This window comes from Anoplolepis gracilipes, chromosome 1, assembly GCF_047496725.1.
Source record: "Anoplolepis gracilipes chromosome 1, ASM4749672v1, whole genome shotgun sequence".
In the NCBI taxonomy this organism is placed as follows: Eukaryota; Metazoa; Arthropoda; class Insecta; order Hymenoptera; family Formicidae; genus Anoplolepis; species Anoplolepis gracilipes.
Window position 1 is genome coordinate 23421869 of NC_132970.1, and position 22551 is coordinate 23444419.

Sequence of the window (22551 nt, forward strand, 5' to 3'; positions counted from 1 at the left end):
TTATTATCATAATAAACACACAAATCGAAAGATAAAATTTAATAAGTATCGTTCAAAGACATGCATATATTTATGGAATAAATAAAACATATAAAGAAAAATTTCAGAATAAAATTAATTTCTCACAAACTGTCATACATAATTGTGATTTACAGTAAAGACATCAAATTATTTCCGTTTTCAACTCTTGTCTATCATAACTGTCATAATATATTGTCACAATTACAAAGAAAACATAAAGCAGAGATGAAGAAAAGTACATTCAACCTTCAATAAGTAACCGAGGCAAAGTTCTTTATGGAACTGTCATTACAACAAAGCACTCGATCAAAGGAGTCTAGGTCTAGGACGCAAGTCTAGGGACCCATGGCATGACTATCGAGAGGCCGCAACGTTTCGCAACTTTTCATCGTCTAAATCTCGAGTACACCGGCGTTTTGCGCTAATGAGACAGATGGATATTCCGACTCCGACAAAAAACAGAGAAACACGAGAAGAAAGGGAGGGAGGAAATCGTCTTCACAACTCGGAAATACTCTCACTCGCCTCCGTGGGGTCAGGTGCGCGTATAATAATCCTTCTACTTCTGCCGAAGGTATAAATGACTTCGATCTTCTATGCAGTCACATAATTGAACGGTGTTACGAAAGCCGACATGAACCCTCTGATCGCGGTAAGCACACTTTGTTTCGTAGCTACTTACATTAAAAAATAGTAGGGGAAAGGGAATTAAAAAGAACAAGAAAAATAAAAGAAGCTAACAAGGAAATGTGGTGCACGTGTGTGGGTGGAAAAAGATTATATGTGTGTGATCGAGATTTTGGTCAGTAAGAAATAGGAAATGATGATCGAATCATTGTATTCTATATCTAATCTTGTGATGTGAGTTGCACATTAACCGACAGTAAACGGCTGATCTGATAGTGTTGCGTGCTGCTTAACCTTTCGCACGCGTCTCTCTATTTTCTCGAGAATATATTCAAAGTTATATATAAATTGTGTTCTCTCTAACTATTTTTTCACTACTATATAATAGACACTTTTATATTTTTTTATAACTTTTTCTAATTTTATTTTATGTAATAGATCAGTATAACAAATTTTGTAAAATAGAAGGAAATGTTTGCACTATTTTAAATATTTAAAGCTATAATTAATTAAACAATAAAAACACACGCAATTGCATAAAATCAGAACGCATTTATAGATTAACTGATAATGAGAGCTAATTTGAAAATTGTCGAAAAGAGTGTCGATAAAATGATATAAGTCGGATATTCTATAAATCTAAATGAATACTGTGAGATGCATAGGCAGATTTCTGATTTCTGAAAAGCCTTGCATCTTACATTAAAGCGGTTATTCAAGTATTCAATATTAATATTTCTTAACTCTTCAACCGCTGAAATAATATTTTGATAAACGTGATTTAGTATATCAAATGTATTATTATTTAAAACAAATATTTGTTAGAGGATTAGAGTAAATCAATTATATTTATTTATGTACGTATCGTAAATATAAAACTAATGCATTTTAATATAATAAAGTAATGCATTTTTTGTTACAGTGTATGATTGTCGGTCTGGCAGGGTTCATCCTGGCTGAGTCGCCTGTGTCTTCCGGTTACAGTTACAGCAGATCGACGGGCGGTGGTGGCTATTCCTTCGGCGGCGGTGGCGGTGGCGGCGGCGGCCGTTATGTCCATGTGCCCTTCGGTGGTCAGACCAGCGAAGGTGCTTCCGTGGATAGTGCCCTGCTCGAGCAAATCCGTCAGATTCTCCTGAAAGAGGAGCAGTCCGAACAGGATAGGGGTGGATTTGGCGGTGGATTTGGCGGTGGGTTTGGAGGTGGATTTGGCGTTGGCGGTGGATTTGGAGGTGGATTTGGCGGTGGCGGTGGCGGTGGCGGATATCCTAGTTCCAGCTATGGTGCTCCTTCCGCACAATATGGTCCTCCATCAACGCAATATGGCGCTCCACCACCGAAAGCCCGTGTCGTAAACGTTGCGCTGGGCGAAATTCAGCAAGCCAGTCAGAGAGCACAATTAGAGCAGGTTGGCGGAGCACCTGGAGGTTATCCCAGAGGACCTAGCACCAGATATGGAACGCCCAACAGACTACCCACCAGTACCTACGGTGCACCGTTTTAAGGATCATCTTGGGTTGGATGAGAGAGAGAGAGAGAGAGAGAGAGAGAGAGAGAGAGAGAGAGAGAGAATGAGAGGTAGGATGAGAGAGTTAATAATGGCACCGGTCGACAATATCGACTACTTTGCGAGACGCAGCTAAAACAGATACATAATATAAAAAGACTATGAAGAAGATCAGATATACTTGGAAAAAGCTCATGGATATCACCAGAGTCTCTCACGAGTAATACATTCCCCAGACTTATTAACTCGGAAAGTCGTCGACATCAGGATTATTATCAATCGGATTTGTAGTTTTACCGCAGATCGAGATTTAAAGACGAACTAGGTCGCTGAAACTGGCGTTACCCGCTTTCACGGTTCCAGCGTCGTTGCGTCCTTCAACTAATGCCAGAAATTTAGCTGCAGGACACGTGCGCGAAAAGCGAAAATAACAATCCACGAGATGACGCCTGGTCCGTTGGAGATTAAATAGTCGTCGCTTCAACGGATCAGGGTCTTTCGAAATCCGCTGGAAAGAAACGCACCGTCTCCGAGCAGCATCTCTTTCGGGCCCTTGACTTGTCGAAAATCCAACGGTCGTCGCTTCGACAAGACGGGGTCCGTGAGAATGTGAATGTGGCCAGTTTTTTTCTTTTCTTTTGGAGGAAACTCGGTCGCTTGAAATCTTGAACGCAGTCGGCACGGTGCCGAAGTTTATCGTACCAAAATCGCATCAATCGTCGCTGTCATCGATGTCAGTCGCGCGAGGATCAGTGATATCACAAGGAGGCGCAATCGCTGACACAGACACATTTCACACATTCCCGGCGATCGTCGGGGCATTCATAGAACAAGGAAGGTAGAGAAGGAGGAGGCCGACAAGCCGAAGACGTGATTGGCGTGATTAGCGCCTTGTAAATAAAATTCTACACATGATCGCTATTTCGCGGCGTCCGCTGCGTAATTTAGTTCGGCCCTTCCGGTATTCAAAGATCGATTCATTAGTATGATCCATCAAAGACCTTGAAGATATCAAAAACTGATAGATTGAGAGAAGATTCTTCAAACTGAAAGCTGAGAAAAATATAAGGAAGAAACCCAAAGGGAGAGTATAAGGTCGATTTTGCATAAAGTAACTGACCTCTATCTGCGAAAAGATCTACCGAGGATGTTAATCGTAGAGCGAGAGAGCGAGCTGGATTACAGTGCGGACGCCGCCGTGTCGGGCGACACGTAAACGCGAAGCCACGAATACACTCTATTTTTTTTATACATTTTAACGTTCTACTTCCTTAACCACGCATCTTTTTGTACTTGTATAAAGGCTTTTTTGTAGAAAAAAGAATAAAAAAAATACGTCGCCACCGTTGAAACACCCTTTTGTGCTTTTTCAATTTCCTTTCGACATTCAGAATGCGACAGAACGATTTGCTTTTATCGACAATAGCTGCACTTATTCTCTAATTTCACTTTTTTTCCCTTAAGGAGATCCAAAATTATTGACAGAACATGAATTACAGATTTTGAAAATCTCTTTTTTGGCTACAAGGATTGATAAATCCTTTTCCACAATTAAAATACTTATAAAAACAACACATGGAAGCTAATAATTTCATATAAAAATAATAAAAAATTAAAAAATGATAGTTACGTCGCAACAATGTTTATTTAATATAGAAAGTTCTATACGGTATGTTCAAGCAAGAGATATAGCGTCCGCGTTTGGAATAACATAACAGTATACTAGTAAACTTTTGGAAATGACTTTAGAAGCCTAGTAAAAAAGATTTTCAAAATCTGTAAAAAATTACTCTCGTGTATCTGGTGCGAGATTAAAACACAAACTCACGTCAGACGTCATTTCTAAAAGTTTACAAATATTCCTTCATGCAATTCCTAGCAGACACCTATCTTATTTTGGGTGTATAAATTGCAAAACTTTTATATTAACCAAATATATTGTCATATTAGCTTAAATTTTGGTTGATAATAGAAAACCGCTTTTGGATACCTTTAATCGCCAATGATCATATGATTATCGCGATTGCGCTATTCTGTTATATCTTCCACGATTCTACGATGGCCGCTAGAGACAATGCCGAGTCTCGCTTCGGGATTTTTCCGCGTCGCCGTATCTGCCAAACATATCCGAATGTTTCTCTTTCCCTTCATCGTTGTCATTTCGAGAGATCAAAGGCTTTTAACATTTATGACTCTATATTCTAATCGTCTATTATGTCACACAATTGCAAAAAAAGTAGAAATAAACAAAAATTAATTTTTAGTAAATAACTGAAGCAAGAAACTTTTACATATGCATTATAAAAAAAAATATTTATTAAGAGATAAAAATTAATAGATAAAAATCATTTTCAAATATCAACACAACATAATGTAAATTATGAATATAAGACAACTATACTTGACAAATATATTTAAATATATAAGAATTTCTATTCATATGACATTTCTCATAAATTGAGGTATGATCATAATTGGTGTAAACACATTAGAACAATGCTAGGTAATTAATACGGATAAATTATCTTCAGATGATTAATCATCTGATTGCTCATTGTAATATAATTTCAACATAAAATAAAATCACGTTAAAATTTATTCCGAATAGATGGCTAAAGCAAAATTCATAACAAATAGTTTTATTATCATAATAAACACACAAATCGAAAGATAAAATTTAATAAAGACATTTTTTCAAAGGCATGCATATATTTATGGAATAAATAAAACATATAAAGAAAAATTTCAGAATAAAATTAATTTCTCACAAACTGTCATACATAATTGTGATTTACAGTAAAGACATCAAATTATTTCCGTTTTCAACTCTTGTCTATCATAACTGTCATAACATAATGTCACAATTACAAAGAAAATATAAAGCAGAGATGAAAAAGATACATTCAACCTTCATTAAGTAACCGAGGCAAAGTTCTTTATGGAACTGTCATTACAACAAAGCACTCGACCAAAGGAGTCTAGGTCTAGGACACAAGTCTAGGGATCCATGGCATGACTATCGAGAGGCCGCAACGTTTCGCAACTTTTCATCGTCTAAATCTCGAGTACACCGGCGTTTTGCGCTAACGAGACAGATGGATATTCCGACTCCGACAAAAAACAGAAAAACACAAGAAGAGAGGGAAGGAGGAAATCGTCTTAACAAAAATACTCTCACTCGCGAGACGCCTCCCTGGGGTCAATTGCGCGTATAATAATCCTCCTACTTCTGCCGAAGGTATAAATGACTTCGATCTTCTATGCAGTCACATAATTGAACGGTGTTACGAAAGCCGACATGAACCCTCTGATCGCGGTAAGCACACTTTGTTTCGTAGCTACTTACATTAAAAAATAGTAAGGGAAAGGGAATTAAAAAGAACAAGAAAAATAAAAGAAGCTAACAAGGAAATGTGGTGCACGTGTGTGGGTGAAAAAAGATTAAATGTGTGTGATCGAGATTTTGGTCAGTAAGAAATAGGAAATGATGATCGAATCATTGTATTCTATATCTAATCTTGTGATGTGAGTTGCACATTAACCGACAGTAAACGGCTGATCTGATAGTGTTGCGTGCTGCTTAACCTTTCGCACGCGTCTCTCTATTTTCTCGAGAATATATTCAAAGTTATATATAAATTATTATATTGTGTTCTCTCTAACTATTTTTTCACTACTATATAATAGACACTTTTATATTTTTTTATAACTTTTTCTAATTTTATTTTATGTAATAGATCAGTATAACAAATTTTGTAAAATAGAAGGAAATGTTTGCACTATTTTAAATATTTAAAGCTATAATTAATTAAACAATAAAAACACACGCAATTGCATAAAATCAGAACGCATTTATAGATTAACTGATAATGAGAGCTAATTTGAAAATTGTCGAAAAGAGTGTCGATAAAATGATATAAGCCGGATATTCTATAAATCTAAATGAATACTGTGAGATGCATAGGCAGATTTCTGATTTCTGAAAAGCCTTGCATCTTACATTAAAGCGGTTATTCAAGAAATCAATATTAATATTTCTTAACTCTTCAACCGCTGAAATAATATTTTGATAAACGTGGTTTAGTATATCAAATGTATTAATAATTAAAACAAATATTTAGAGGATTAGAGTAAATCAATTATATTTATTTATGTACGTATCGTAAACATAAAACTAATGCATTTTAATATAATAAAGTAATGCATTTTTTGTTACAGTGTATGATTATCGGTCTGGCAGGGTTCATCCTGGCTGAGTCGCCTGTGTCTTCCGGTTACAGTTACAGCAGATCGACGGGCGGTGGTGGCTATTCCTTCGGCGGCGGTGGCGGTGGCGGCGGCGGCCGTTATGTCCATGTGCCCTTCGGTGGTCAGACCAGCGAAGGTGCTTCCGTGGATAGTGCCCTGCTCGAGCAAATCCGTCAGATTCTCCTGAAAGAGGAGCAGTCCGAACAGGATAGGGGTGGATTTGGCGGTGGATTTGGCGGTGGGTTTGGAGGTGGATTTGGCGTTGGCGGTGGATTTGGAGGTGGATTTGGCGGTGGCGGTGGCGGTGGCGGATACCCTAGTTCCAGCTATGGTGCTCCTTCCGCACAATATGGTCCTCCATCAACGCAATATGGCGCTCCACCACCGAAAGCCCGTGTCGTAAACGTTAAGCTGGACAAAATTCAGCAAGCCAGTCAGAAAGCACAATTAGAAAGCACAATAGAGCAGGTTGGCGGAGCAGGTGGAGGTCCTACGACAGAGAAAGCCCCAGTCAAAAAAGTTAATCCAGTTCTGGAGGTAATGAAGAACATGTACCATAACGCACAATCAGAGCAGACTGGAGGACATGGAGGTTTTTCCACAGGACCTAGCACCAGATATGGAACGCCCAACAGACTACCCATCAGTACCTACGGTGCACCGTTTTAAGGATCATCTTGGGTTGGATGAGAGAGAGACAGAGAGAATGAGAGAAAGAGAGGTAGAATGAGAGAGTTAATAATGGCACCGGTCGACAATATCGACTACTTTGCGAGACGCAGCTAAAACAGTTACACAATATAAAAAGACTATGAAGAAGATCAGATATACTTGGAAAAAGCTCATGGATATCATCAGAGTCTCTCACGAGTGATACATTCCCCAGACTTGTTAACTCAGAAAGTCGTCGACATTAGGATTATTATCAAGCGGATTTGTAGTTTTACCGCAGATCGAGATTTAAAGACGAACTAGGTCGCTGAAACTGGCGTTACCCGCTTTCACGGTTCCAGCGTCGTTGCGTCCTTCAACTAATGCCAGAAATTTAGCTGCAGGACACGTGCGCGAAAAGCGAAAATAACGGTTCACGAAATGACGCCTGGTTCTTTGAGGATTAAGTAGTCGTCGCTTCAACGGATCAGCGTCTTTCAGAATTCGCCGGAAAGAAACGCACCGTCTCTGAGCAACATCTCTTTCGGGCCCTTGACTTGTCGGGAATCCAACGGTCGTCGCTTCGACAAGACGGGGTCCGTGAGAATGTGAATGTGGTCAGTTCTTTCTTTTCTTTTGGAGGAAACTGGGTCGCTTGCTTAAATCTTAAACGCAGTCGGCACGGTGCCAAAGTCTATCGTACCAAAATCGCATCAATCGTCGCTGTCATCGAAGTCAGTCGCGCGAGGATCAGTGATATCGCAAGGAGGCGTAATCGCTGACACAGATACACTTAACAAGAAGGAGAAGAAGGAGGCCGACAAGCCGCAGACGTGATTGGCGCGATTAGCGCCTTGGAAATAAAATTCTACACATGATCGCTATATCGCGGCGTCCGCTGCGTAATAATTTGCTTCGGCCCTTCCGGTCTTCAAAGATCGATTCATCAATATGATCGATCAAAGACCTTGAGGATATTAAAAGCTGATAGATCGAGAGAAGATTCTTCAAACTGAAGGCTAAGAAAAATATAAGGAAGAAACCCAAAGGGAGAGTATAAGGTCGATTTTGCATAAAGTAACCGACCTTTATCTGTCTGCGAAAAGATCTACCGAGGATGTTAATCGTAGAGCGAGAGAGCGAGCTGAATTACAGAGCGGACGCCGTGTCGAGCGACACGTACACGCGAAGCCACGAATACACTCTATCTTTTTTTATACATTTTAATGCTTTACTTTTTTAACCACGCATCTTTTTGTACTTGTATAAAGGCTTTTCTGTAGAAAAAAGAATAAAAAAAGAACGTCGCCACCGTTGAAACACCTTTTTGTGCTTTTTCAATTTCCTTTCGACATTCAGAATGCGACAGAACGATTCGCTTCCATCGCGAATAGCTGCGCTGTTCCTATAATTTTACTTTTCCTCCATTAACCGCCAATGATCATATGATTATCGCGATTGCGCTATTCTACTACGTTTTCCATGACCCTACGATGGCCGCTAGAGATGGTGCCGATTCTCGCTTCGGGCTGGTTCGGGTTTTTTTCCGCGTCGCTGTATCTGCCAAACGTATCCGAACGTTTCTCTTTTTCTTCATCGTCGTCGTTTCGAGAGATCGGCGCCTTTCTCCTTTCACTCGCGAACCCGCGAGGCAATGGGATCGCATTATCCTGAGGGGGGAAGACCGAACTTATTCACCTGGATATGACGTAAGTCTTCAGCATTTGAGCACGCAAAAAAGCCAGTTGCAAAAGGGCATCCCGTATGTATGAGACAGAAAAAGAGAGTGAAAGAGGGACCTGATCATCGGTCAAGATTCGAAAGTGGCTTGACTCTGCGTTACATTCGAGATACTAATGGAATATCCTTGGATTATTTAGCCAAAGGATATCCGGATAATATGGGATTTCATTTTTTTACACTTTCGAGAAGTTTCCTGTATGATACCGCCGTTACGATGCGTTCCTTTCTCGCCAGAGTCATCTCTTGAAATTAGCATTAGAGCATTTCTTGATTACATTGATGATGTAAGTCGCTTGAGTGTATGAACTTTATATGTTCGGAGATTTCGCTAAAATGCAATTTCTAAGAAGAAGATTTACTGGAAGGCTTGTAATGTGCCTTTTATTATCCTTTTCTGCATTTCAACTTCATTCCAAGTTTGAAATTTAATCTCACAACGAAATATGACTATAAATATATCAATCAATAAATAATCGAGATGATATGGATGAAAAATTAACCATATATAATCTAAAGTAATTTCATCGAATATAAAAACCAAAACACTATTAAATTTTAATTATTAAATTAAATCATTAATTTATTAATGTAATTTATTAATAACTCAAGTTTTAAATCCTTTCCAGTATGTTAAATAATTGGCGAATATTATAATTTCTGCTGATATTAAAAAATCAAAATATGAGAAAATTTTTTATCGACAATAAAATCAGATAAAAACATTTCAATTTCTATTGTAAAATTTAAGTGTTATAACACTTCTTTATTAGATTAAATTTAAATCAACTTCTTTATCCCTCTTTTTATGCAGATAAAGTCTCTTTATGATACAGCCAAGAATGAGAAACTGAAAACGATTTGAGCCGCGCCTTTATTGGATTAGTTAAGCCTATTATTCTATTAAAATTATCTATATATAGACACTGCAGTCTTGAAAATACTTAATTAACATGTTTAACAACCACCTGACATTTATGACAACATTCATCTACGGTGCATTTCATGTAACGCGGCATTTACGACAAGTTACATACAATGATTATTCAAATTTTTCTTGTAAATTTTAGATCTAATAAATTAACTAATTTCAAATTCGACAAGATGATCAAAAATATTATTACATAACACACGATGGCACATTTGTCGTGAAAAATAGCTATTTTGTTTAGAAATGGAATAAATATTTAATATAAAAGCCTGCAAAGCGATACTGTCAGGATCGCGCATAACAATTTTGCGAGACATCTTGACAAAAGTCAAAAGTTAATCAAGGTGCAATTAGTCTTAAATTGAATCATTACACAAATTCTTGTTGTGCCCTCAAAGTTTTAGCTGTATAACTTCAAACGATTACATCTACCCACGAATAAATTTTCTCTACATTTCTCGTATAGCTTTGAGATATCGTAAAATGACGAATTATATAAATATTCGTGTACATGCGTAGAAAACCATAAATTATAAGTGAGAACTACGTAACGAGAAAATGTTAATACTGCTAATTTCAACGATACGGGCTTGAAATAATTACGTAAGAGGGGATGAGTGTCAATAAGATAAAACATTGTCGGTATTATCGGATAGATTTTCAAGAAGATTTATCGCCAGTTTTTTATTATAATTCCAATAAGAAGAAATATATCCTCTACATCAGATTGCAGAAATTGTATCTATAAAGTGTGTGGTTGTCGACAAATGGTTGTTTCCGTGTCAGTTACAATCTTAAGATCAACATGATATTTTACTTCCGTATCACTGTCTTCAAAGTCAATAAAGAGCGCTTGATAGGACACAAATGCTTAGCGGAAATAAAGAGCAAGGAAAATGAATGTTTCACACAAGATGAGGAATGTTGAGTACGTTTAGAATAATTTTCGTGTCAGTAGAAACTTACTCTTAAGCGTGAGAAGCCTGTTTTCATAACACTGAAACCATTTGCTACACAAATTAGAAACCTTAAAGAGCAGTGGAATTGCGAATATTTTAGGTGATGGAATAAAGTTTCGCGTAACAAGAATTTTGTCATATAAACGTTCTATTTTACAAGATAATTGTATAATAAATCTAGACTCAGATAAAATTTAAATTAAGTAAAAAATAACATGATAAAATGCAATATATAATTAAGAATTTTTCAATTCTCCATAGAGACCTTATCAAAGAGCACGGTATTATAAAAGCAATAAAAAACAATTTTTTTTTTTTTTTAATTCTGGAAAAAGATTCCTTTTCTCTATTAAAAGTAATAATGCGATTATCATGTAACAAGGGTCTTACATACAAAATTTGCATATATTGCTTTTATGATTCTTCTTGCGATGCGCGATAACGATTCCGTTTGTTAAAAATAATTCCGTGAAAGACGCCGAGAGAAGCGTGGTATCGGCCAATCTGTCCTGAAAGACCTTACGTGTACCTGTGACATCCAGCAGGGAAAGTGCCGCGCGTTAGGAGGTACGGTGAGATCGGCAAGAGGCAGATGTGAAGAGACACGTGTGAGAATCTCCGTGGAATTTTGCAAGAGGTGCGCGAAAGACGAGCTCGTCCACCAGCGTGCGAAAGAAGAAAAATTCGCATTAACCTGGCGCGAGCTACGTTCCAGTTACAGGAATATAAGATTTGTGTTAATCCTTTTCAAATAATAATTTATCATTAGTACCGATAAAAGAAAATCGTTTGAAATTTATTATATAAGGTAAACTCGGGTAAGATGACCATAGTTTTTTGAAATGCAAAAAACATACTTTTATTTTCGCTATTTTTTAATAGTGTTTGGCATATTATCTTCACTGAAGCTTCAATTACGTAATATTATCGAAATTGAAAGGAAAAGATTTAATAGAAATTTTATATTATCAAAATAGTACAACATAAGCATTGGCCACCTTACCTAATTTTTAAGGAAAAGATGACCATAATGTTTATAAAAAAATAGTAAAAACGAAAATAAAAATTATAGGTCATATAACAATTTACATATCTTTATAATATCTCTAATGTCGATTACGATAGCTTAACTGTAATTTATTCGACGTTATAACAGTTTTTAGTGGACAAATGAAAAACTTTGCAGGTAGTCGAAAGTAAAAATATGATATAAGATTCACAATATCGTTATTTTTCGATTATCTTTGATAATAACTAAAAAACGAACTATGTAGCGATTATTAAAAAAATCACAGCCTTCGGCCATCATACCCTAGTTTACCTTACGACAATTCATATTCAGAAATTTTAATTTAGGGTTTATAGTGTTTGAAAATTGAAGGGAGAGCGAAGAACCCATTAATTTTATCTGCATTATTGATTGGTACCTGGAAAAAAAATCATCTTGTAGGGGAAGCACCAGGTTCTGAACAGGTCGTTTAATATCCCCGTGATTTAATCAGCGAACCCGATCTGCGGCGAAGGAAAAATTCAGCGTGCGAAAAGGAGAGGAGCGTGTCGAGAGAGGAAATCCGCGATGTAGACAATGCCGGCAGTGTTATACCAATTATGCGAAGCAGAGATTTGTCGAAACGCGTAGATAAAACATGCCGGATCTCCACAATGGGGTCTCCCCGTGTGCTTTCGCTGGTCCCATTTCTGTACCCGAGACTTTTGACAAGAGCTACACGCGCCGGATGTACGCGCGCGTTACTCAACAACGTATGTCTCATTATAACGTCCACATTAATCTAGAAAGGATCGCGAGGATAGCTTTGGCCAACCGCTCCGCTTGACACGTCAAACCGTTCCCTCCTGTATTTTTTTCTTTTTTCGCAATTGCGAGAATGACGTAGAATCGCGTGTCGTCGGATTGCGCGACGCACGAGATGAATCAACGATACGACGGCATCCTTTTTCCTCGGTTGAACATAATTTCATTTTGCACGCACGGAGATTAGTAAGCTGTGAAATATGAAATTTTTTTGTAAGATATATTACAGCCGACTTATAAAGCCTATTTGAGATTTACAAATATTTTTTATTTAAGGTTTACGAATATTCTGGGTATTTTGAAACCAGCGGATCGATCAATCTATCGACAAGATGCTTGCACAACCGTGCAATTGGCGTTGCATCTTACGACGTGCAGCGCTGCAGCAAACGAGTTCACAATTCCCGGTAGAAACGATCGTGCCGTTATAACGTTACTTCACATACAGGGAAGCATATGAAGTAACTCCTTACATCTTAAATTCCAGACATTCTTCTACCAATCCGAGAATCAATTTTTTCTTAGTCACAATTCAATTGAAAACCAAAATGCCTATTTACAAAATTATTCATATTCAATGATAAATAAATAAATTAATTAATAAATTTTGCAACTTTTTAAACAAATATCTTTATTATCCTACTATCAATTATAGCTGACTCTTTCTAAATAAAATAAGTTGATTACAAAAAAAGCAATAGAGTAAAATTAATCCATTAAAATTTGTATCGATTACCATCGTGACATCCAAAAATTATATTAATTTCATAATTTCATACAAATACCATATAATTAATGATTTTAAGTCTCCTTAAATATAATAGAAAGTTATGCAAAATTAAAATTGTTTCGCAAAGTCGCATAATATTTTTTTTACCATTTCAAGAAAAACTTCTTATAACTGATTCAAACATTTCTAACGACAATGCAAGGAAGAAATGCAATAGACTCAAAGAGGAAATGAAACGTCGTAACGCAATCGAGCATTGCAACGAATGCGTGAGTGTTCGTGCAAGTCACGTTTAATAATAAGTTTTATCTGCTCGCACGCATATACGTACGCACGACGCATACACACGCGTGCACACACACGACCAAAAATTGTTGCGAATCCGGTGTAATAGCCATTGATTATCCCGTAAAGGCGCTTCTTTCGTCCTGAGAAAGCGAAGAAGGGGAGAAAGTTACCGGGAAAATCATCCGGGTTCTTCGGAGAGCGTCCTGTTACTCTTGTCCGTAAATCTGTAAGGAGGAAGGCGCCGAGCACATCTCACCCGGCCGGTTGCATCTTCCGTGAACGTTCATGATTATATATATCTTACACGTTGGACAGACGATTTACGATTCAAATGATCCGGGAAGAAATAATTGAAATGGAAATGAGCGGAAGCGTGACCTGTTGCGTGGGCTACCGTTTGTTCCAGTCACGCGTATAGAAAATTAATTATTATACAAGGCATATATTCGTAGATTGATTGATTATACGTTGCTCGCGCGAATCATAATCATGAACAACATGTAACAAAAACGTTGAAACACCAACATTTCTTAAATTATAAGCGATTAGACACGGGAAGGAATTTCTCGTAAACTTGTTTACAAAGCGATAATACGTATGTAATAGAGAAATGTTGTTTTTTAGTTAAAGGCTATAGCCGGATTAAGCATACAAAAAGTGCCCCCGAGTTTTCAAATAATACTTGGCCTGTTATTCCTCATTGTAAAAAAAAATTTCCACAAAATTTCAGCCCCTTAATTTTATTATTTCTTGAGTTATCGAGAAAAATGTCATTTTTAGTTTTTATTTTTCTTTTCTGTAAATATTTGAGATGATCCCATATCGATTTTTTTAAATACTTATCAACGAAAAACAAAAAAATATTTTTTTTATTAATCTAGAAAACTCGATTTAAAAAAAAAATTGAAATTAAGAAATGGCCTTTTTAAGATGTTCCTTTCGGAGTTCAATCATCAAACTTTTAGAAAATATTCTCTTTATATGTCTCAATACTCTCAAATTTTTTCAATTTTTTCGAGTTGATGCAATATAGTAAAAAAAAAAAAAAATAAAAATCCTTTTTTTTTATTATTTTTTGATAATAAAACGGAAAATTATTTTTCTTGTAATAATTATAATAGTAATAATAATAGTAATAGTAATATTATAATAGTTATAATTACCCTTCAAAATAGAAATATTTTTTGTGCAAAAACAATTTTCATAAATACAACTTTTATATAAACTTTTAAATTGTTTTTAGATCAAAAATATTTCTATCCTGCAATATAATTATAACTATTACAATTATTACAATTACTATTATAATTATTACAAAAAAATTAATTTACCGCCCTATTATCAAAAAATAATAAAAGAAAAAAGATTTTCCATTTTTTTCATCATGTTGCACCAACTCGAAAAATTTGAAAAAATTTGAGAGTATTGAGGCATATAAAAAGAGTATTCTATAAAAGTTTGGTGATTGAACCTTGAAAGGAACATGGTAAAAAAAGCCATTTCTTAATTTCAATCTTTTTTTCAAAATCGAGCTTTTATTCGAAATTAATGAAAAAATATTTTTTTGTGTCTTTTGTTGATAAATGTTTTTTTTTTTTTTAGAAAAAAATCGATATGGGATTATCTCAAATATTTACAGAAAAGAAAAATAAAAATTGAAAATGACGTTTTTCTCGATAATTTAGAAAATAATTAGAGGGCTGAAATTTTGAGAAAAAATTTTTTTTACAGTGAGAACATGACAGGCAAAATGTTATTTGAAAACTCTTCAGGGGCACTTTTAGTATGCTTATTCAGCTATACAGTCTTTAATCCAATGTAGCAATGTGGTATTCATTAATCATTTCTAAATTTTCCTGAATATGTGTTACCATATACATAATTACATATTGCATAATAACATTAATAAAGATGTATTAAAACTTATATCAAAGTCTTTTTATAAAAAATGATAAAAATTTTTTTTAAGAGTAATTAAAAAAATCTATTTTTTAATTAATCAAATTATCTTATTGCGTCTTTCATCATAAATGCAAATCGACAATACAGCCAATGTAATCTAAACTATAAAAATTTATCAATTTCATTTTCAATGATTCATGAAATACATATCATCCATTAGCACTGTCATTGTTAAATACTGTCTAATTTAGATTTTGTCAAACATATAAATTTATGTAATTCAAACATAATATTAGTTATATATATAAAATTTCTACAAAAATATCATAAATCGATAACTTATTGTATAGTACAAATTGGATGATACATATTCTTATAAATTATTATAATTAATTTAGAAGAAATTAATAAGAGACATCACATATTGTTTTATATTGGAATGGTTAATCTATTATCATTCTCTTTTGTAAACAGACTTATGATAAAAATTACAAAATACTGCTTTATTACATGTATAAAGATAAAAATAATATAATTTAATAAATTTTCTCGTGCTCATTACTCAATACTCTGACTTACATTCCATTTCAATATTTACATTGTAATTCTTCCTTCTCAGCCAAGTATAAGCTTCACAATTAATGTCAAGATATTAAAGAATATCAAAGGAACTGAAAATAAACATTATATAAAAGATGTAATAATTAAAATCTTAAATAATCAGTATTAAAATTATTTACCCCTCATAACAGTTCTTATCGACTTAATAAGATTCAATATTTGTGATTTAGCTGTTGGAGGTTCTCCAAATCCTTGCACATTTTGCCATGATGCCCAACCAACTATAATAAAAATATTCAATGTTAATTTTAATGTAATAATTAAAAACGACATATACACACACATACATTCTATTTAGATTATTTTTTAAAACACATTATAACCTATAATATATTATATTTATTGCATAAAATATTTAATTAGAAAAGAATAACAAATAAAACGGATAGATATAATAAACGTGTTTGATTATTACCTTTAGCGAGAAACCTTTCTTCATTTAAAATACAAACTGCATTTAAACATAATAAAGTTGCTTCGAAAAGTGTCCACAGTGTAAACGCCATATTGCTAGAATTGTCATGCCATCATTACCGACTGATCGTCTTTTACAAAAGCACTCTGTTTTAGCTACACTTTATCTTTATATTATCCTTCTCTTCAACACCGAAAATAATTTTAAAATCTTCAGAAATTTTTTTCATAGCCAATTGATACATTTGATAAACATAGCATATATAATATTTGTTTGTTATACAATTACTTAATTTTTCTTTCTAAAAATATCTTGCAAGGACTCTTACATTTGCCATAAATTCTTCAAATAATTCTATATTAATTCAATAGTCATTAATTAATAAAAACTAATACTAACTATTAAAAAATAGGGAACAATAGAATAAAAAGTGTAGTACATAATAAAATTATTGGTTCAGATACTTTTCATCTTATCTTTCTTACATTTATCATACATAAGATTCAGGAAATTCAAATGTGATATCCCGTCCAGTCAATTGCTTGTAGACTGAAGCAAAAGTGTCAACCTGTCAAAAGAAATACACGCACATTGAAATCTACTTATCTGTCATACATATAATAAAGTGTTGTCATATAAACACAATGTTTTCTAGAAGAAAAAAAAAAAAAATAAATAAATAATAAACAAATGTACCTTATGTTCAATATTTGTCTGTTCATTTTTATCGAGATGAACTTTAATAAGCTGTGATCCATCAAGTTTCACTCTGATACGCTTGCCAACGATTTCTACAGGATACACTAAATCCTCCAATATCGCATCATAGACAGAAGTCAAAGTACGGCTAAATAAAGATATATTATACAATATTAATTGCACACAATTAAATACACATACAGGATTCTACAGATAATTTTTTAATAACATGTTAGTTATATTCTTTTTTATTTTCTTACCTTCGAGGACGTTTCTGCTTGTTCTTGGTACGGGTTTTCCTTGTTGGTTTGGGCAAGATTTTACGTTCGCCAATAAACATTACATGTTTTCCAGAAAACTTTTTCTCCAATTCACGTACTAGCCTTGTTTGAATTTTCTGGAATGCTTTCAACTTTGGCATTGGCACATATATAATGATTGACTGCAAAGAGATAAAACTGTTATAATATGGCTTTCTTAAAAACTAAAACATGATTTATATATCGAAATGTACGAATAGGACTTTAAACAAAACTGAATCCATGCACATATGCCTGCAAACTATAAAAAAAAGAATTTTCTTTTTTTTTATAGATCTTTGTATACTGGACATGAAAAAATGAGGTTTGCAGTATCGATATTAAAATAGGAACATACTGAAAATATGCAAACAAAAGGAATGGAAAATTTACCTTCTTGTTGTTTGTTTCTATTTCTTTTGCTTTAGTGATGTAGAGCTCTCTCAGCTGGGATTTGAGATCGCTATTCATTTCCAATTCGAGGAGAGCTTGAGAAACGCTGACCTCGAACTGATCGGGCTCAGCCCCACCGCTTTTAATAATCTTTGCATTCGTCGTTAACATCTGAAAAGATTTTGGGGTTAAGACATTATTGGGAGCCTATACCATAATCACATCATAATATATAACTTAAAAAATTATTATCCACTTATATAATATGGAGCATTACATACTCAAATACTGCATTTTAGTCAATATTTAAAAAAATGCGCATACCTTGCTAATTATCTTTTTTTTCTTCCCTTTTATGAATTTCTATTTTACCTCTAACACGTCTTTAGAACCACGCAACCACGAGGTTCTGATCTTACTACAATCAATGTCACCACAACATTAAAATATTTCGTACCAACTTAACGATAAAAATATACTAGATTTAAAAGAAACTTTCGAAAGCCTAGAAATTCTCTATGTCCAACCAATCGGTATGCCCGATAAACTTTTTAAAAAAGTTGTTTATATCTTTGACTTTATAAGTATATAGACTGCTAGCAGGCTGCATATTCTATAGCAAAATCAAGCGAATACATAAACTGTATTTAATTTTCAGTTCTTAGTGTCACTGATGGCGCTTTTATTTGACAACTAACTAGAGACCCTCTAATACTTATATAGTCAAAGGTATATATTCTTGAATCTTAAAATGACATTGGCGTAGGATCTCTTTCGTGTTTGGCTCGTCAGTTTTTTGACAATGTAAATCTGTATATGTCAATTGATTAACGCGTGTTGGACAAAAATATATTAATTATATAAACGTTTCTTTTTGTTTGCACATTTGTGTATTACAATAGTAATATTATGTGCGACCCGTTTTCTTGTAACAAAATTTGTATTCCATTCTAAATTACTGACACAAGATTTGTTGTGCAGCTATTACAATTTACATGAGTAATGAATTCGTCTTTGTCTTACAATATTTATCCATCTGTTGTTCGACCTCTTTCATGCATCTCTATGTGCATATGTATTGTGCAAAGAAATACTAATCGCAGATAGTTTTGTCTGTATCAGCATTGCAGGTAATGATAAAGAAAGATTTGATAATAGTATATAAATTATTGCATTATTTATAACTTGGAGAATTTATAAAAATTTAATTTTGTTTTTTCTATAAAATGAAATGAATTGATTTTTGCATAATACATATTTATATGCTTTGAGAAATATTGTCTTTCAAATTTGTAATATGGTATTTGCTAGTTGTAATTTTGTCTGCAGGAGGTATTTCAAGTTTGCATTAATGTCGACAATGTCTGCATCATCATCTATGGATGAGCGTATGTTGAAAGGAATAAGAAAAGTGATACCGAATTTAATGAACACCAAGTACAAAGGTCAGGATGGCAGAATTGGAATTTTTGGTGGTAGTACCGAATATACAGGAGCACCATACTTTGCAGCTATGAGTGCATTAAGGACCGGCGCTGATCTTGTTCACATATTTTGTGCAAAGGATGCCAGCATTCCTATTAAATCATTCAGCCCAGAGCCGATAGTTCATCCTGTATTGGATCAGTACGATGCGATAAAGCATATAAAACCTTGGCTTGATCGACTACATGTTATTTTGATTGGACCTGGGCTTGGCAGAGATGAAAAGATATTCAAAATGATTGTCGAATTAATATCAATCTGTCGTGAAATGAGAAAACCATTGATTATTGATGCAGATGGATTGTTCTTAGTTTGTCAGAAGCCAGAAATCATAAAGGATTATCCAGGAGTTATTCTAACACCAAATGCGATGGAGTTTAGTCGTTTGGTCAAAGCAGTACTGGACAGATCTATTCCGCCTACTCCCCTAGTCAAAGTTTCTGATGTCAAGCATGTGGCAGAGGCTCTTGGAAAGAATGTGATAATCTTGCATAAGGGAGCAAAAGATGTAATTGTGGATGGTCATAAAGGTACAGAGACTGTGTCGTGTGGATTGGCTGGTTCTGGAAGGAGATGCGGTGGACAGGGAGACCTTTTAGCTGGTTCTTTGAGTGTCTTCTGGTGGTGGGCTATCTCTGCAGGAACCAGTGAATGCGCTTTGTCACCTTCGATTGTAGCGTGTTATGCTGCCTCGAGATTAGTCCGAGAATGCAATGCATCCGCCTTCAAATTACGACAAAGAGGAATGTTGACGTCAGATATGTTAGAACAAATACAGCCAGTTTTTAACAAGATCTTTGAGACTCATTGCAACAAGTAAATTATATTGTAATTTTCTCTTTTAATTGTATTGTTTGCGCATAGTGCTACTTTTGTTATCAAATAATGTTAGTATCAAATAATGTTTATTGCTTTTATATTAAATGAATCAAAGGGATATATATATATATATATATATATATATAATTGTGTATATGTAAATAAGATGTCAATGATTGTTATCTGCCATTATTGTGGATTTTAGAACTTATTCATTTAATGGAAGAGGTCGAACTCGAAGCACTGATTCTTGAAGCATACACATTTTTGTAACGTTACATATAAGTCATAAAAGACTTTGATAATACATTATATGAATTGAAAAATACTGGCCTCAGGGATATGCTCTTAAATATTATATTAATATATTATATGTATTTTATATGGTTTTGGTATTTTTTGAAAATTCCAATATAAATAAATATTTTTATAAAATAATATCATAATTTATTAATATTATCAAATCTTTTTTTTTTGACGAAATAATTTTACGTTATTTCATAATTACATTGAATCATGATTACAGAATCAATTATGAATCATAATTAGATGTTTCCTGAAAAAAAGATTTATATACATACAAGATATACATTTTTGTCTTCATTATGTATAATGTAAATAATAAGTTAAGGAATTATATTTACATATGACGTATTTAACAGTAAAATAATTATAAATAAATATAAACATATTTTTACATAAATGATGAAAAGAAAGTTTTCGATATATTTTATCAATAATTTCTCGCTTCATCATAATTTAGTATCATTGCAGTGAAAAAATTGTGAACTTAATTATTTATCAAAATTTCTATACAATAGTATTTTCTAACATGATAATACGAGATATAACAATAGTATTTTCTAACATGATAATGCGAGATATAAAGGTGGTTTTCATTTTGGATATTCTACAAATATTTTCTTCCTTTTTAAAAAAAACAATTATAGGAACATTATAATTTTATTTTTGTTCATATATTCAATATTTCTTTTTCTTTGTCAAAAATCATCGATTAATCATCGCTATGATGTTTATGTCATATACGGTATAAATATCACGGTCATATATACGTAACGTCTTGTTTAAGTTATAGTCTCAAAACACGTTTTTGTTCAAAAATTTTCCTTCTCATTTTTTTTCGTTGCGTCGCTCTAATTATAAACTTAATTAATTATGATGAACTGCACGTCGAGTAGTTGACCCATGTAGCAGTCACACGACATTTTGACGTCAAAATATGGTCAATTTGAACCAAATATAACGTGCGATGTAATGACGTCAAAATGACGGACTAATGTCACAGACCGATGACGACATTTCAAGACGTTAAAAAAACATGACTCTATGATCATTTTAGATCTATTAGTGACGTTTTAATGACATTTGATCATAAATCTTTTCCTCTGGCGTGAACTTGTAAAAAATTAAAAATTCATTCACAAATATTGAATTCGTTAATGAAACTCTTCACTTTTCACGAGTCCACGCTAGAGGAAAAGATTCATGATCAAATATCATGCTCAAGTCCCAGGTTATAGAAAAAATTCATGTTAAGGCCCTGAGATATAGAGAATTATTGTGAATATCAAAATTATATACAAAATTGTTTTAATAATTTAAGATATTATAAAAAATTAAATGAGTTTTTAATTAAAAAATAGTAATACTTAGGCGATTTATAATGACTTAAGAATCTACGATATTATGACGTTTCTTTACAACATCATTAAGACACGTCACAAAAAAGACGTTTTAAATTAGACATTATATTTGATCACGTGACGTCATTGAACCAGAAATGACCAGTTTTCGACGTCAAAATGATATGTGCTCGCTATCTGGGTGAGTAATGTCGAGAGAAGCGAAACAGTGTCTCTCCATCGAGAGACATTGTTCTACAGGTACCAAAGTTATCTTGTTGTACTACTTATATATATAACGAGAGGATCTCTTAATTCTAACTTAATTACAAATCGACAGGATGAAATATCATAAAGTGAACTTGAAAAGATAATAGATATAACAACAAAGACATATGTTAAGGTATTGGCGTATCTACATGATTTTTGGCAATAAATATCCCGAATATATAGAATATATATCGCCTCTCTCTGGGTCGGAAAGAGATCTTTGCAAGTGGAGAGACAGATTTCTCGTGGCGCGTCAACAATTTGACGCAAATCACATTAATTAACTATAGCTAGATTATAATCGATAGACTACGAGTAGAATGTCAATACGGATGAATGATTTCCGCGGACTAAGATCGTTGGTGGCATATCTCTCGTGAGCGTTTCCAACCAGGCCATGTATAATGATGCTGAAACTGCACCCTTCCTTGGCATCGGTAAAGACCTATCGATCACAAAGGTATTTTAAATTATCAGCAAAAAAGCATGT

The 22551-nt window shown here is 33.9% G+C and overlaps 6 protein-coding genes across 8 annotated transcripts in view; 3 read left to right on the top strand and 3 right to left on the bottom strand.

The window, feature by feature from the left end:
* The first annotated feature begins 200 nt into the window (after positions 1–200).
* On the top strand, positions 201–3492 carry LOC140666568 (uncharacterized). Its single transcript, XM_072893886.1, has 2 exons — positions 201–673; positions 1571–3492. Exons 1-2 carry the CDS (start codon positions 656–658, stop codon positions 2150–2152), a joined length of 600 nt encoding a protein of 199 aa, XP_072749987.1. The 5' UTR covers positions 201–655; the 3' UTR covers positions 2153–3492.
* Positions 3493–5323: 1831 nt separating this feature from the next.
* Positions 5324–7072, top strand: LOC140664205 (uncharacterized). The gene is made up of 2 exons (XM_072889128.1): positions 5324–5471; positions 6374–7072. Exons 1-2 carry the CDS (start codon positions 5454–5456, stop codon positions 7070–7072), a joined length of 717 nt encoding a protein of 238 aa, XP_072745229.1. The 5' UTR covers positions 5324–5453.
* Positions 7073–15932: 8860 nt separating this feature from the next.
* LOC140662849 (immediate early response 3-interacting protein 1) lies at positions 15933–17023 on the bottom strand. Its single transcript, XM_072886512.1, has 4 exons — positions 16939–17023; positions 16454–16548; positions 16158–16259; positions 15933–16088 (listed from the first exon to the last, which is right to left on the bottom strand). Exons 2-4 carry the CDS (start codon positions 16542–16544, stop codon positions 16033–16035), a joined length of 249 nt encoding a protein of 82 aa, XP_072742613.1. The 5' UTR covers positions 16545–16548; positions 16939–17023; the 3' UTR covers positions 15933–16032.
* LOC140662843 (small ribosomal subunit protein eS7) lies at positions 16894–18275 on the bottom strand. Its single transcript, XM_072886502.1, has 5 exons — positions 18169–18275; positions 17845–18015; positions 17413–17594; positions 17150–17300; positions 16894–17021 (listed from the first exon to the last, which is right to left on the bottom strand). Exons 2-5 carry the CDS (start codon positions 18013–18015, stop codon positions 16944–16946), a joined length of 582 nt encoding a protein of 193 aa, XP_072742603.1. The 5' UTR covers positions 18169–18275; the 3' UTR covers positions 16894–16943.
* A 316-nt stretch (positions 18276–18591) lies between these two features.
* Naxd (NAD(P)HX dehydratase) lies at positions 18592–20516 on the top strand. The gene is made up of 3 exons (XM_072901251.1): positions 18592–18974; positions 19174–20145; positions 20354–20516. The coding sequence occupies exons 2-3, from the start codon at positions 19196–19198 to the stop codon at positions 20400–20402; spliced, it is 999 nt and encodes a 332-aa protein (XP_072757352.1). The 5' UTR covers positions 18592–18974; positions 19174–19195; the 3' UTR covers positions 20403–20516.
* Positions 20517–20902: 386 nt separating this feature from the next.
* Positions 20903–22551, bottom strand: part of Nkcc (sodium potassium chloride cotransporter) — a 29584-nt gene continuing 27935 nt past the window's right edge. For all 3 annotated transcript variants that reach the window (XM_072901314.1, XM_072901307.1, XM_072901300.1), the window contains one exon: positions 20903–22506. In XM_072901314.1, coding sequence (XP_072757415.1) covers positions 22371–22506 — 136 coding nt within the window. In that variant the 3' untranslated portion in view covers positions 20903–22370. The remainder of the gene's footprint in view (positions 22507–22551) is intronic.